This window comes from Schistocerca piceifrons, chromosome 1, assembly GCF_021461385.2.
Source record: "Schistocerca piceifrons isolate TAMUIC-IGC-003096 chromosome 1, iqSchPice1.1, whole genome shotgun sequence".
In the NCBI taxonomy this organism is placed as follows: domain Eukaryota; kingdom Metazoa; phylum Arthropoda; class Insecta; order Orthoptera; family Acrididae; genus Schistocerca; species Schistocerca piceifrons.
In genome coordinates this window covers 689,423,585-689,440,820 of record NC_060138.1, presented here as the reverse complement: position 1 = coordinate 689,440,820, position 17,236 = coordinate 689,423,585, and the positions used below count along the sequence as shown (strand labels likewise).

At 37.3% G+C, this 17,236-nt stretch overlaps 1 protein-coding gene across 9 annotated transcripts in view; it reads left to right on the top strand.

Moving 5' to 3' along the window:
- Positions 1 to 17,236, top strand: part of LOC124709828 (serine/threonine-protein kinase MARK2-like) — a 286,137-nt gene that overhangs the window by 161,961 nt on the left and 106,940 nt on the right. For all 9 annotated transcript variants that reach the window (XM_047240879.1, XM_047240876.1, XM_047240875.1 and 6 more), the window contains 3 exons: positions 3,435 to 3,570; positions 7,500 to 7,720; positions 7,933 to 8,032. In XM_047240879.1, coding sequence (XP_047096835.1) covers positions 3,435 to 3,570; positions 7,500 to 7,720; positions 7,933 to 8,032 — 457 coding nt within the window. The remainder of the gene's footprint in view (positions 1 to 3,434; positions 3,571 to 7,499; positions 7,721 to 7,932; positions 8,033 to 17,236) is intronic.

Below are 17,236 nucleotides of genomic sequence, written 5' to 3'. Positions count from 1 at the left end.
TCTCTTCAAAATGCTGAAGGTAACGGAAGTAAAATACAGGGAGGGAAAGTACCTTTACAACTTGTACAGAAAACAAGATGCAGTTATAAGAGTTGAGGGGCATGAAAGGGAGGGAGTGGTTAAGAAGGGAGTGAGGCAGGGTTGTAGTCTGTTCCTGGTGTTATTCAATATATACATTGAACAAGCAGTAAAAGAAACCAAAGAAAAATTTGAAATAAGGATTCAAGTTCAGGGTTAAGAAATAAAAACTTTGAGGTTTGCCAATGACATCGTAATTCTGAGAGAGACAGCAAAGGATTTGGAAGAGCAGTTCAGTAGAATGGACAGTGTCTTCAAAGGAGGATATAAGATGAACATCAACAATAGCAAAACAAGATAACTGAGAGTAGTTGAATTAAATCAGGTGATCCTAAGGAAATTAGATTAGGAAATGAGACTCTTTTTGTTATTTGCGTAGCAAAATAACTGATAATGGCTGAAGTAGAGGGGATATGAAATGTAGACCAGCAATGGCAAGAAAAGCATTTCTGAATAAAAGAAATTTGTTAATTCAAATATAGATTGAAGTGTTAGAAAGGCTTGTCTGAAGGTATTTGTCTAGAGTGTAGCCATGTATGGAAGTGAAACATGCACGATAAACAGATTAGACAAGAAGAGAATAGAAGCTTTTGAAATGTGGTGCTATAGAAGAATGTTGAAGATAAAATGGTTTGATCACATAACTATTGAGGAGATACCGAAAGGAATTGGGGAGACAAGAAGTTTGCGGCACAATTTAACTGAAAGAAGGGATCAGTGTATTGGACACATTCTGATATATCAATGATCAGCAGTTTAGTAATTTGGGGGGGGGGGGGGGGGCAGAATAAAAATCATTGAGGGAAACCAGGAGATGAATACAGTAAGCAGATCCAGAAGGATGTAGGTTGCAGTAGATATTCCAGAGATGAAGAGGCTTGTACAGGATAGAGTAGCCTGAAGAGTTGCATCAAACCAGCTGGGACTAAAGACCACAACAACAACAGCAATGAGAGATTAACTGCAAACAAGCTGTCAATGTTGGAATTAGGTTCTCCTACTAGGACGTCCATGTTGATATCGTGAGTTGGAGAGGGAGCAGATTGCAGATCATTTGTGTGCAGCGATTTGTACAGTGTGATACCCCAATTTTCTGAATGTGTGAACAATCTACCCAAATCGATAACAGTGCCAATTTCCATCTTGTAGACATGTAATTGTGTGTGTGTGTGTGTGTGTGTGTGTGTGTGTGTGTGTGTGTGTGTGTGTGTGTGTGTGTCACATGGCAAGCACTTTTATAAGTAGATGTGTTCGTAATTTTTGTTGATTTTGTTGCATGATATCCTTTCTTATTAAACTCTCCCTTCCCCTCCCTCTGTCCCCCCCCCCCCCCCCCCCCCGCCCCCCGCCCCCGCCCCCTCCCGTCTTTCTCTCTCCAGACTGTAGAAACATACAGTGAAAAAACGATGTTGAAAGGGGTTTTGGGCAAGTAGCTTTAATCCAAACAATAATATTTTAGTCTTATATTTCCTGACAGACTATATGGAGGATGAAAAACATATGGATCAATTGTTGTACACAACTCTGGAAATCGACTAAAATGAAGTGACATGATACTTAAAAGATGGAAGGCAGGCCATCCATTATGTTTGTAACAACATTGTACCATACAATCAAAAAGCCAGTGCTTTATAAAAGACCAAAATATTTGTAGTTTAAAGTGTGTCTGTTTGCGGGTAAGAACATTGGCTTCAATCATATTTTTAACATTGAATTTGCTCTTAGCATATAATTGTCAAGATTCAGCCAACATGCTGGGTAACCATGTACTATTGGAGTGATGTTGGTCATCAGATTTATGTTATCTGTGATTTTCCTAAATCGCTGTAGGCTTGTGGTTCCTTGGGAAAGGATGCAGCTGAATTTTTATCCAAAACACCCCCAGCCCGTGCTTGTGATCAATATGATGTGAAACCCAGTTCTTCCTTCCTTTGTTCATTATGCTATATATATTATGTGTAGCCCCTGTATTTCACAGTATACAATTTTATACAGTTTCTGTTTTTGCAGATCTTTTGCTTGCTTACAGCAACAATGGAAAAACAAAAATTTACTAAACTTTCAGCTTTTCTTCTATCAGTCATCATTCACACGCCGTTCTACATTAACATACTTACTTTGCAATCCACCGTACTGTGTATGGCAAAAGATACTTTCTACCACCACTACCCATTCCCTTTCATGGGCCACTTGCAAATGGAGTGTGAGGTTAAATTGTCTATATGCCCATAAGACCTTAATTTCTCTTCTCTTGCCTTTGCAGTCCTAATTTGGATTTCCCTGTACCCTACACCCCCACTTCTGTCTGTTCCTGTGCTAGAGGCAGTATTTCTCTATCAAAAATGTGCCTCCACCGTACTGTGTATGGCAAAAGATACTTTCTACCACCACTACCCATTCCCTTTCACGGGCCACTTGCAAATGGAGTGTGAGGTTAAATTGTCTATATGCCCATAAGACCTTAATTTCTCTTCTCTTGCCTTTGCAGTCCTAATTTGGATTTCCCTGTACCCTACACCCCCACTTCTGTCTGTTCCTGTGCTAGAGGCGGTATTTCTCTATCAAAAATCTGCCATTATAATCAAATGTTTTTGTTATACCTCTTGACCAGTTGTTAGTTTGTAACTTACGTGTCACTCTGGGAACTGGTACTGATACTGTTAAGCATCGTCAGAACATAGAAACTCAGCATTGCGAAAGAGTTCCTCTTCTGTGTGCATTGTCCAGAAAAGACTATAGTTCACTTGACCCATCATAGCTTAATCTTCATTATTGTGCCCAAGTGGCTGTTTTGTTCACTTAATTTGCCTTTGTTCAGTTTTCAGGTAAATATTGCTGTTGTATTCTGTGATGTAAATTGTAAGGTGCTTTAAAGGTGCTTATTAATTGGTTTAACATTGTACTGAGAATTTGCTGCTGGATAGCGAAATGAACATTAAAATAGCGGATTGTGGATTCAGTAATGAATTCACCAAATATGTTTGTAATTCATTAGTGATAGTGTTAATATGTAATTCAAGCTTCATTAATTCATTTGCCTACTGCACTAATGTTAACTGTTTCCACACAGGACCTTAGTTTTTAGTTTTGTGTATCTTGGAGAAGGTGCCATTTATTTGCATATGATGAAGGAACCTGCGTTTATGTACTCCTTTGTCCCATTTTAGGTGATAACTAAACTAGTATTCATACTGCTAATGTACATCCACTGTAAGTCAACTGTTCTCAATAAACAATATATTTAGTGAATATTATTAAGTAATAAAATGCTAGTAATGTCAACCTCTGTTTATTTCTGAACAGCAATTGTGTTATATTTATATCTGAACAGATATTATCTTTTTGTCTATCTCCAGGCTGAGAATTTGTTGCTGGATAGCGAAATGAACATTAAAATAGCTGATTTTGGATTCAGCAATGAATTCACACCTGGGAACAAATTGGACACTTTCTGTGGCAGCCCACCATATGCTGCACCAGAACTTTTCCAGGGTGAGTTTTAAACTGATATAAAGATAGCTCATATAACGGCTTTGTAGTAATTGCAAAACTCTGCAGATAACCATCAATTAAATGGTCTAGTACTAAATATTGGCCATCATATTTACACACATTGTAGTTTCTCTAACTGGAGAACAATTTTCATAATCCATAACATGCAAGCAACCAAACTGTCTTCTGATCAAAAGGCTTGCATTAGGCTGGAAGTCTGTTGACATTTATTTATATTTTAGTTTTGTTACACACAGTGGGTTTTTGAAAGCCTCTTTCATGCTAATTAGTGCTGCCTCTCCACAGGAATCATACACATTTAGCGTTGTACTGTGGCCTTCATTTATTATTTTCAGCTCAAGATACTGTAAATTTCTCTCTCACACACACACACACACACACACACACACACACACACACACACACACACACACAGAGAGAGAGAGAGAGAGAGAGAGAGAGAGAGAGAGAGAGAGAGAGACACTAACTAACTAAACACAATCTCCCTTAAGCAAACCGATGGTTCCTGGATATCTTTAGGACATATCCAATCAAACAGCCTCCTCCTTTTGGTCATGTTGTGCAATGAATCTCTTTTGTCGTAGTTCAGTTGAGTATCTCTTCATGAGTTGTCCAATCTACCTGTCTCATCTTCAATATTCTTCTGTAGCAACATATTTCGAATATTCCAGTTCTCTTATTGTTTGAAGTGTTTATCATCCATGTTTCACTTCTGTACTGCAGACAAATGTAAAACACATTTTATACTTACATTTTTATTACTTATTGAAATATTTACCTTTTTCAAAAAAGATTTTCTTGCTATTTCTGGTCCGCATTTTAATATCTATCTACTTCGGGCATTATTTGTTATTTTGCTGCCTAAATAATGGAAGTAATGTACTACTTTTAATGTGTCATTTCCTAATCTAATTCCCTCTTCATGGCATGATTTAATTCGATGACTCACTGTTGCCCTTGTTTTTCTTTGTAGATGTTCATTTTGTAATCTCTTTTCTAGCCACTGTCCATCCCATTCACTTGATCTCCAGTCTACTTGTGGTCTGTAAATCTTGGTTTTGTTTCTTTTCCCTGAACTTAAATTCCATGTACATTTTTTCACCTTTACTGCTTGCTCACTACACACATTAAGTAATATAGAGGATAGGTTACAATCCTGCCTCACTCCTTGTCATGTCCTTCAACTCTCATAGCTGTAGCGGTATGTGTAAAAGTTGTAGACAACCTTCTACTGTATATCCCTGCTGTCTTCAGAATTTCAGACAGTATATGTTGCAGTAGGTATTGGGAGATGAAAAATCCTGTGCAAGCTTCTTCATCTCCCAGTACTTACTGCAACCTACATCCTTCTGAATCTGCTTAGTGTATTCATCTCTTGGTCTCCCTCTAAGATTTTTACCCTCCACGCTGCCCTCCAATGCTAAATTTGTGATCCCTTGATGCCTCAAAACATGTCCTACCAACCGATCCCTTCTTCTAGTCAAGTTGTGCCACAAACTTCTCTTCTCCCCAATCCTATTCAATACCTCCTCATTAGTTACGTGATCTACCCACCTTATCTTCAGCATTCTTCTGTAGCACCACATTTCGAAAGCTTCTATTCTCTTCTTGTCCAAACTAGTTATCGTCCATGTTTCACTTCCATACATGGCTACACTCCATACAAATACTTTCAGAAACGACTTCCTGACACTTAAATCTATACTCGATGTTAACAAATTTCTCTTCTTCAGAAACGATTTCCTTGCCATTGCCAGTCTACATTTTATATCCTCTCTACTTCGACCATCATCAGTTATTTTACTCCCTAAATAGCAAAACTCTTTTACTACTTTAAGTGCCTCATTTCCTAATCTAATTCCCTCAGCATCACCCGACTTAATTCGACTACATTCCATTATCCTTGTTTTGCTTTTGTTGATGTTCATCTTATATCCTCCTTTCAATACACTGTCCATTCCGTTCAACTGCTCTTCCAAGTCCTTTGCTGTCTCTGACAGAATTACAATGTCATCGGCGAACCTCAAAGTTTTTACTTCTTCTCCGTGAATTTTGTTTCCTTTACTGCTTGCTCAATATACAGATTGAATAACATCGGGGAGAGGCTACAACCCTGTCTCACTCATTTTCCAACCACTGCTTCCCTTTCATCGACTCTTAGACAGTATATACCATTCAGTATTGTCTCTAAATCTACAAATGCTATGAATGTGTTATTGTGGTCCTTGAGTCTATCTTCCAAGACATGTTGTGAGATCAGTATTACCTTTTGTGTTCCTAAAATTCCTCAGAACACAAGTTAATATTTCCGCTAGATCAACTTCTATTTTTCTCATACTCGTGCATGCTTCTACAGTTTTGCATTTCACCTCTAACCATTCCTGCTATGTCATTTTGTAGTTTCTATCAATCTCATTTCTAATAAAATTTGATAGATCATATGTTCTCCGCGAGTTTCTGTTAGTAATTATGTGTTTACCTGTTTGATTCACAGCTGCCTTTGATCTCTCGAAGCTACTCATGTCTTCTGTTGTTATCCTTTTCCCTGTTTCTCAAATGCTCCCTTCTGAAGCACTGAACAACCAGTAGTTCATTTAATTTGTCCAATTAAGCAATCGATCTGAAATCTACCAGTGTCTCCATCTCTCTACCATGTATACAACCTCCTTTGATGACTCTTATACCAAATGTTGAAATTGTGCTCCATGCAGGATTGGACCGGGTGGTTCCTTCTTTCATTCCTCTCATCCTGTCCCCGATTTCCTGCTACTTTTCCTTAATTCCAATCCACCATCACATTTAAATTTTCATATCCCTTAACAATATAAATAATTTCATTTGTATATTCTTTAGATGTTGGAGGGGAGGGGGTTTGATGACAAACCCAACAGCCACCACCATACTAAAAGTTTATTTGCATATCTTTCTCATGACAATGCATTTATTAGACCTACTTCTGCAGTACTCCTTTTTGATTTTGTGTTGATAACCCTATACTCACAGGACCAGAAGTACTGTTCCTCCTGCCTCTGCACATCTCTAAATCCCACAGTGCCCAACTTAAACGTATTTGTTTCTCTTTCCACTTCTCTGACCTGCCTACTTGATTAAGGGATCTAATGTATACATTAGAACGTCTTTTTTTTTTTTTAACCTGATATCATCATCTGGAGTAGCTCCTGTGTGGAAAACCATTTGGGCTAAGGTGTCCATTTTATCTCCAGACTACATTATCCAAAAGGATTCCATCTTCTTTAGACCATACTTTCAAGCTGCATTTGCACTGGGCATATAACAGCTTTAGTCTCTTATTGCTTTCATCTGTAGTCTCTTACTGCTTACAGCTGTTCGCAGCACCAGCATAGCGATAACATATTGAGTAACTTTGCAAGGCCAGGTCAGTCACTTATCGTCACCTACCCCTGCAACTACCGAAAAGGATTCTAGCCTCCTTCAGGAGCCGTACGTTAATCTTGGCTTTCCATAGATACCCCTCCAATGTGCTTGCATTTATGGTACGGCTATGAGTATCATGGCATGCAAGCTACCCCACCATGTCGAAGTCCATGGTGGGTAGGCAGTTAATGACGTCAAATGGAATTAATAGCAGATAATTACATAATGTGCTACCTTGTCATTTTTACACTGGCAGAATTTTGTGTAATATGGTGCTTTATTTTTGTGTAAATGATCTTACAATATTTCGTTAAGTGTGAAATTCATAATTTAACTGCCTGCTATTGCATGAACGTCTCAAAATCTCTTAAATCATACATTTCATGTATTATCCTGGATAGTCAAAGTGTAAAGGCTTTGTTGTACTCTTCCTCTTAATGTGGCCTTGAAGGCAGGCAACTACATTTTAACTGTGTTCATCTTATAACATAGTTCATTTTCTACTTTTGCAGGAAAGAAGTATGATGGACCAGAAGTTGATGTGTGGTCTCTGGGTGTGATATTATATACATTAGTGAGTGGATCACTGCCATTTGATGGCTCTACGTTGAGGGAACTTAGGGAAAGGGTGCTGCGGGGAAAATACAGGATACCTTTCTACATGTCAACAGACTGTGAAAATTTACTCAAGAAATTCCTGGTACTAAATCCTGCTAAAAGGGCATCATTGGAAGTGAGTTACTTTCTACTCATTTTTAGTTTTGTGCTATATAGCATTGGAATTAATGTCATACTTATCTTTTGTGTACAAGTGTGTGTGTGTGTGTGTGTGTGTGTTGGGCGTGCGCACGCACTTATTGACTGACTAATAATACTTGTTTTTATTGTATTGTATCAGTAATACAACTCCAGTTTTGGAATGATTCGAACTACATTAACTTTCAGAACATAATGAAAGACAAGTGGATGAATATGGGTTATGAAGACGATGAGCTTAAGCCATATGTCGAACCTGAGCCAGACTTCAAGGATCTGAAAAGGATAGGTATGATACTTTCTGGCATTATTTTGTAATGTATCATGAACTGCATGACCATATTTCATATATTTGATTCCAATTAACATGTTATGAAGCTGTTAACATATATAGATAAAATAGCTTATATATGCCTGAAGACTTCGTAACTAAAAGTCTAAGAAGCCGACCTTATCTAGGGTATTGGACAGGTCACAGGTGGCAGATAGTGAACGTTCCATCAGATATGGTAGCCAGCTGTGAATACAGAATAAGCAGTCCTGGACCAAGGCAAAACAAAACCAAATCCACTTTGTGTCTGTCTTGTAGCAGGCGGAAAACTTGTCAGCTGCTGTTCCCCAGTGGTGCGGAAATGTAGTGTGTCTCACCAAATACATCGGAGTCCTCTCGCCAACTTAAAAATAAAACAAATACATTTTTTGCAACACTTAATGTACAAACACTTTTGCAACCAAGTAAACTTCATAAAATGGGAGATATGTTAAAAGAACAGAACTTTCAATGATGGACAAGAACACCATGGTTTTCGGCAACTACCCTGTTTTTAAAATTAAAACTGATAAAAGAATACTTGATAATACACCACATCTGAGAATTGCTTTTGCAGTCTTCAGAAATATTTTAAATTGAATGATGGAGGTAAAACTGTTCAGTAATAGATTAATGACAATTTCTCTTAAATGCACAAATAAAAAGGATAACTGAAAAAAAAACCTAAGAAGTTAATGAAGCTTTGGAAACACCAGAAAGCATCATCTCAAAAATCCCCTCAAACCATGTTAAAATTTTAATGGGTGATTTTGATGCTCAGTTAGGTAAAAAGAAAAGTATAAGAAAACTATCGATGGATTTCCTACACATAAATAGACAAACCAATAAGGCCAAAGACTTGTGGAAATGTGCAAAAATTTTAACCTTAAAATCATGTCAACACATTTTTTAAAAATGCTTCTAAACAAAAATCTAGTTGGGCACCCAATACATTTATTGGGGAATTTCAAATCGATCGTGTAGCAAATTTCATACCCTAACTACAAAGAAATTTTGAGTGTTGGGGAAGGGGCTAATATTGATTATGGCCATTATTTAACGTGAATAAAAGAAATTTTAAACCTTAAAGATGCTTAAAAAAAAGTTACCGCAAAATTGGACACAGCTAAGATAACCAGAAATCCAACAACAAAATTGACAAAAAACATCCAACGAATGGCAAAGCCTGAAGGTAAAGCTCATCAAACATCACAAAATTTAATTCCACTCAAAAACACCCGTCGTGGAATGCAGTTTGTGAAACAGCAGTTGAGTCTCGGCATAAGGCATTCAAACATAGGAGTAGTAACAAAACTGAAATTATGTACATCACCTTTCCAGCTGTAAGAAAATAAATATCTAAATTAATCCGACTGACTAAAAGATACTACAAAAATGCCCAACTTTTAGAATTGAAAAAGGCATACGAAAGAACAATACAAGGAACTTTTATAAACATTTGAAACAAAACTAACTGGTTACCATCCCCAAAGTGCTTGCTTCAAAAATGAAAATAGCGGTTTGGCTCTTAATAACCAGGAAAATTGTAAGGTAATTGCTAATTATTTTGAGAAACTATTAAACTGTCCAGTACCATCGGATAAACTCCAACCACAACAAACTAATAACACCAACCCTAACCCTAAAGAACATGATGAAATCGAAATAACGAAACAAATTAAGAGAGTTAAAAATGATAAATCACCTGGAGAAGACGGTATAATTGCAGAACTACTCAAAGCAACTGGCCCCAACAGTATAAAAGAGATCACTCAACTAATAGGACATACCTGACAACTGCGAAAAAATTGAGAACTGGATAACTGCTCTAAATTATCCATTGCTTAAAAAAGGGGTAGAACTGATGTTCATAATTACCAAGGACTCTCTCTTCTCCTGGTCACATACAAAATTCTCTCGCCATGTTTACTTGATTGAGTCCAAGAACAGTTGGAACCTAAAATCGGTGAACACCAAGCAGGCTTAAGACCAAACATATTCTGTCCAGAACACTTTCTTAATTTAAAAGTAATCCTTAGGCATCAAATATTTCTAGTAACATTATTGTATGTAAATTTGTGGATTTTAAAAAGGCCTACAACTCATTTGATGGTGAATCTGTCTTCCAAATTTTAAGGGAACAATGTCTATATAATAAAGCCTCAACACTGGTTAAGGAAACTTTAAGTGATACTAGCTCTAAAGTCAAATTCGTGGGAGAAATTTCTGAACCATTTGATATAAAGACTGGTGTTAGACAGGGAGATAGACTTTCCTCATGACTGTTTAACTGTGTTTTGGAAAAGGTAATTACAGAAAGGCAAGCTGAGTCAAAATGTGGATTAGTCAATCAAGTTAGGTTGAAGTAATATTAGAGTGCATTGCCTCGCCTTTGCAGATGATATGGCAATTTTAACTAGGGGTATTATCACAGCTCAAAAACAGATAGAAATTCTTAAAGAAGTTACAGAAAAAGTAGGATTACAAATGCCATTAAGGAATATATGACATGTAGCAAACAAGCACCAAAGTTTTTGAACATGAAATATGGAAAAAATAAAAAGGGTTTCTCAGTTTAAATACTTGAGGAAAATCATACAAGAAAGTGGTCTGGAAAGAGCTGCACTTTAAGTTTGCCATCAAAAAAATTACAGCTGCATTCAAATTAACACAAAATGTTTATAATAAAAACTCACTCACTAATTGTGAAATATTAGCAAAATATTTCGAGAATCTACTAAATTGTGAACCACCCAAAGATAAAATGAGTTTTGAAAACCACCGAAATACTAATACCGAGTCAAAACCTCCAGACGCTGAAGAAATAAAACACATAATACACAGTCTAAAAAACAATAAAGCCCCAGGTGAAGACTCCATAGTACCAGAAATCCTAAAAATAATGGATACCAACCTCCCACAAGTTTTGGAACATATGTTTAAGAAGATCTGGGACGAAGAAAGAATTCCTGAAGACTGGCAGTGTGCCCTGATACACCCACTACACAAAAAGGGGGATAAGATGAATGTTAATAATTATAGAGGGATCTCGCTACTACCAGTAGGATACAAAATTTTGTCAAGGAAATTACTTCAAATCGTGGAGCCAGTTCTGGATAAAAAAATAGGTGAATATCAAGCAGGTTTTAGACAAGGTAGATCCTGTGTTGAACAAATATTTAACCTGAAAACACTAATTCGTTACAGAATCTCAAGAGGCCAGAGATTTGCAATAGTATTTGTAGATTTCAAAAAAGCATACGACTCGGTAGATAGAGAAACATTACTGAAAGTATTGGAAGAATTTGGGGTCGATACGAAAACAATTCAAATTATCAAACAGACGCTAACAAACAGTAAGGCCAAAGTTAAATTTATGGGTGAAATTTCAAAGAAGTTCGAAATTAAAACAGGTGTTAGACAAGGTGATGGTTTATCCCCAATCCTCTTCAACTGCGTACTGGAAAAGATATTGAGAATATGGAAAGAAGAACTCAAAGGCACCAAGAATGACATCAGAATTGGAACAAAAAAGAAAAAATAGAAGTGGACTGTTTAGCTTTTGCAGACGATCTGGCAATAATTACAGAAAACGAAGAAATAGCTCAGAACTACCTGGAGAAACTACAAGAAGTTTCGGCCAGAGCTGGACTGCAGATTTCATTTGAAAAAACCGTGTATATGTCTAATCATAGAAATAACAAGAAAAATCTTATTACTAAATACGGCAATATTAAGAGAGTAGAAAAATTTAAGTATTTAGGTGAAATAATTCAAGTGAATGGTTTAGACAAGAGTGCAAACCAGGCGAGAGCAAGGAAAATGGAATTTGCTTTTCAAAAAACCAAAGACATATATAACAAAAAAACATTTCGATTCAAGCTAAATTAAGACATTATAAAACTGTCGTTAGACCAGAATGCCTGTATGCATCGGAGTGCTTAACTCTTAACAAAAAGGGGGAAATAGAAAACATGGAAAAGAAAGAAAAGAAAATTTTGAGAAAAATATTAGGACCGAGAAAGATTGGAGAAGAGTACAAGCTAAAGAGTAATAAGGAAATATACAAAACTATTGAGAAAGTGAGTGAGGCAATGCGTAAACGCAGACTAACGTTTTATGGTCACCTGTCGAGGATGGATGGAAACAGACTAACAAGAAAAGTGTTTGAACATAGTAACAGGAACGAAAAAACCAACAATAAATGGATACAGATGGTGAAAAAGGATTTGGCCTATTTTAATGTCACCTGTGAGTTAATCAGGGACAGGGAAAAGTTTAGACAAATAGTGAACGAAATTAAGTGTTTTCCAGAAGAAACGAAACTAAAGAATAATAACAGGAAATGGTCGGAAGAGCGGAGGAGGAACCACTCGAAAATGATGAGGAAATATTGGGAAGAGAGAAAAAAAGATCAAAAAGCCGGGCAAGTGAATTGTTGAACGTGGTCCAAAGATGGCCGAAATCGAAAGAAGAAGAAGAAGAAAAACTCACTTTCTAAATTGAGTAAATTTAGACATTACAGCACTGTAGTCAAACCTGTGTATGTCTTCATGGAGCAGAAACTTTAATTTTAAAGAGAAAGAGGGATATTGAGGAAATTGGAAAGAAAGAAAGAAAGAAAGAAAGAAAGAAAGATTATTAGGAAAATATTAGGCCCAAAAATTACTGATGGAGAAACTTGTAGGCTGAGAAGTAATAAGCAAATATAAGAACACACAGGCATGCTTGGTGACATGAGAAAATGAAGACTTAAATTTTACGGGTACATTTAAAAAATGGTACCCACTAGGTTGACAAAACAAATAGTAGAATTCTACAAAAACAGAAGGAAGGCCAAAACTGAACCTATTAAATGGATCGCTGCGATTAAGGAGGATCTTAAAGTAGCTGGTGTAACTCAGGTAGACGTTACAGATAGGAAAACCATTCAGAAAAAAGATATGTGATAGAAAAGTTGGTCAGAGGGAATTAGAAAATAGACCGAAACACTGTGGTCTGATGAAAGAAAGAGACTTCATTCTGAAAGGATGAAACAGATTTGAACACAAAGGAAAGCCAGTCGTCAAAAGCGACATTGGCTGATTGTACCTCGTGTGGTCATGTAGACCATTACATGAAATAAAACGTCAAAGTAAAGTAAATAAATTTGGATGCAGTGTTGATGGCATGTATTTTTTTGAGCTAAAATTGCTGGCCAGTATTTCTGTTAAAGGGAAAACGTTCAGTACTGCCGATTGACACACATGAAAGATCACACATTAAACTAGCCTTTGGAACTAGTTCTTACCTTCAGAAGGTGGGAGGGATGACTTGGGGGAAGGTTGAAAAGGAAGTGCATGTCAATCTGATACCCCAGGATGAAAGAGATCCATCTGTTGTCTCCTTTCTTTTTAACCTTGCCCAACTTACCCATCTCACCTCCCCCATGACCCCCATGAAAATAGGTAATAGGTCTGAAAGCTAGGATAGTGTGTGTACTTTTATATGTAGCCATCAGCATTATTGAAATTTTCCACTCGTGAAAGTAAGTGTAGGCCAGCAATTCTCTCTCTCTCTCTCTCTCTCTCTCTCTCTCTCTCTCTTCTATCTATGTATTTATTTATTTATTTATCTGTCCACCTGGAGTGAATTTTCTTTTAACACAATGAACATGTAGCTTGATGTAATGTAGAAGGTAAAAATTGACGATAAGTAGGAACTGAAGAAATCCTGAAAATAATATTTATTTGTCTGGTTTTCTGTGATAATAGAAAGTAGGAAGAAAATATGCATATGAGTAACTTTTTAATTTTAGATTATGATTCCTGTATTTGAAGTAACCAATAACAATAGAGGCCAAAGTACTTTTTGTGTGCCTGCTGCTAACTCATGTTCAAGCAAGTGGGGAGAAGATCTTTGTCCAGCTGTGCTGTTTTCCATGGTTTCACCAAACTGATTAATGCAAATGTCAAGATTATCATGTACACTTGGAGCTGATATTTTGTTTCAGCATATGCCGAGCAATGGCAGCAGGTTATTACTTGTTATGGTGATGTTGTGCATAGTAAAACTAATTTCACTTTGCGTCAGTCATTTTCACCATTTTGTCAGTTAAACCGCCTTTTCATATTCTGCAGTGAGTTTAAAACTGGGGGTGGTATGAGGAGCTCAACAGTATGAGGAGGTACAGTCAAGTGTTGTGCTGAAGGAAGGTATCACTGTTTTGGTTTTGAGAATATAAAATAGTAAAGCTGTCCTCGACCTGACAATTGATTTTAAACTAAAATATTTTACAGTTGATATTACACTTTAATTTAAAAGTTCTGCACTGTTCTAATCATACTTATTCCACCAATTACAACATATATGGTTTGCATTCAAAAGTGTTAGATTTTATTTTGATATTTTCTCTTAAACCGAAACATTTATGACCCACATACTGCTAATGCTTAATTATTTCACATCCTGGCTGTTTCAGCATCAAGGACATTCTTCAGCACAAACGGTTTTTTAAAACATTGTGAATTGTGTACGGACACTGGTTTCCTTTTTTGTGAATTGTGTGTAGACACTGGTTTCCTTTTCACTGTGACTGTGGTAGGTTTTCTGTGCTCCAGCTAATGTGTTAATGTTGCTAATCAGTATTTAATAATTTTGTCTTTTCTCTTCTGGTCACGTGAAGTAGAGCCTAAAACGGAGTATACCTCGATTAAAAATATATTACACTGCACACACTAAATACTTGTATTCGTCAATCGTTTTCTCTTAATTCCTTCAGTGTTTTGCTGTTACATTGAGTTATGTTGTTGACTGATGATGGAAACAAGCAAATTTATTTCATTTTAAGGAGCAGTGTTCATGGAAAAAATATACACTTACACGCACCAATAAAAATGCGCACTGGAATATATCAGGGGTGTTCAAAAGAAAAGGTATAAAACAGTGGATAAAATTATTCAAAAGTAATCCCGAGAGGCCTGAGTACCACTATCCCACTGTTTCAAGAGGAAAAGGATTCCTTTTCCCAGAATTCCTGTGGATGTGATAGTAACCAGTTCTTCACTGTGTCTTTCAGTTCATCATCTAAACTGTTGCGCCTTCCTTCGAGATGTTTTTTTAGCGGACCAAATACACAGAAGTCAAAGGGAACGTGTCCAGCTGTAGGGCTGATCTTGAGCTGCTCTCACTTGAACTCCGGCCATTACACTTTGTGTGATCTTCGAGAGGGGTGGATGTGCATTTTTGTGGAGCAGAATCACTCTCTCCATTAGTAGCTAGGCAGTTTGCTCTTGGGCTTGCATAGGCTATGGGGTGTCTCACAGCATGTGTCACTGTTAATGTTTTTTCCGTTATCAAGGAATTCAGTGATTGTCGGACATTGGATGACGAAAATGACAGTGGGCATCACCTTGTCTCCCATGGGCACAGCTTTGAATATTTTTGGGGGAGGTTACAATGCATGCTTTCATTGCCTAGATGTCTAATTGTCCAAAAGTGGAGTACACAAATTTCAACCAGTTTGGTTGTTACAATGTTTTCTACCTTTCATCTGAACACTCATTATACACGGAAGAGCCAAAGAAACTGGTACACCTGCCTACATATCAGGGGCCCCTTATCACTTCAACTGCACATGCCCCGCGCCATTACAGAGCCTGCATCAGCATGAACAGTCCCCTGCTGACATGCAGGGTCCATGGATTCATGAGATTGTCTCCATAGCCGTACACATCCATCTGCTCGATACAATTTGAAACAAGACTCGTCCAACCAGGCAACATGTTTCCAGTCATCAACAGTCCAATGTCAGTGGTGACAGGCACAGGTGAGGCATAAAGCATTGTGTCATGCAGTGATCAAGGGTTACATGAGTAGGACTTCGACTCTGGAAGTCCATATCAATGATGTTTCAATGAATGGTTCGCATGCTAACACACTTGTTGATTGCCCAACATTGAAATCTGCAGCAATTTGCAGAAGGTTGCACATCTGTCACACTGAATGATTCTCTTCAGTCGTCATTGTTCCCGTTTTTGCAGGGTCTTTTTCCGGCTGCAGCAATGTTGGCGATTTGATGTTTTACTGGATTTGTGATATTCACAATACATTTGTGAAGTTGATGTACAGGGAAATCCCCACTTCCTCGCTACATCGGAGATGCTGTTTCCCATCACTCATGCACCAACTATAACACTATGTTCAACCTCACTTAAATCTTGATAATTTGCCATTGTAGCGGCAGTAACCAATCTTAACAACTGTACCAGACACTTGTTGTCTTATAAACATGTTGTCGACGGCAGTGCCATATTCTACCTGTTCAAATATATCTGTATTTGAATACCCATGCCTATATCAGGTTCTTTGGTGCTTCAGTGTAATATGTATATGACAAAATGACATCAATGAAAATGCAGTACAGAATATAATTTGTATATGAGGTAAAACGTGCTGAGTGGTAGATACAGTGTTGAAAGGGCGTGACTTCCAATCCACTGCTTACTGTAGCACTACTTCCTTTTTTTGTGCGTAGTATTTCATCCTCATAGAAAAAAAATTCAAGACAGGTCTGGAGTATCATGCAGTGCAGACCAGCTGTTATAGCTTCTTCTGCTATAATACACCATTTGGAAGTGGCATGGAAAGGCGCGCAGTCAGCACACTGTGTCCTCAGCCCATTTCAGTTTTCCAGACCTTGGAGATGCTACTTCTGATTCGTGTAAATCATCAGTAAATCTCAATGGGCTGAGAGTACCCCATTCCAATTCTTCCAAGGAAAAATCTGATCTGAAACAGAATATACAAGCAATGAAGATTAGCAATTTCAGTATGAAATTACATGTGATTATTCGTATTGTTTCCCAAAGAGAGGAATATCCATTGTCAGTGAAGTGTAACTCAAAACGAGGTGGCTATTGTCTATGGTTATTGTCTTTCAAAAAATGCTAGAAATGTAAGGCTTCTATCAATCCCAGTTTCATTGAGAGGCAATGGAGGAATATTTTGGTGTTCTAGGCCTCATACATTGTAAAAATTGTTCAGTTTGTTTTACGAATGTGAAAATCCAACTAAGTGAACTAGAGGAGAGTCATCTAGATTAAGCAATGGTTTTCACAAACTGCACTGCCAAGATTAACACTGTAGTCATTTATAGCGACACTGGCAAAACATTACACTTGACAGTTCGCGTTATGTCGAGTC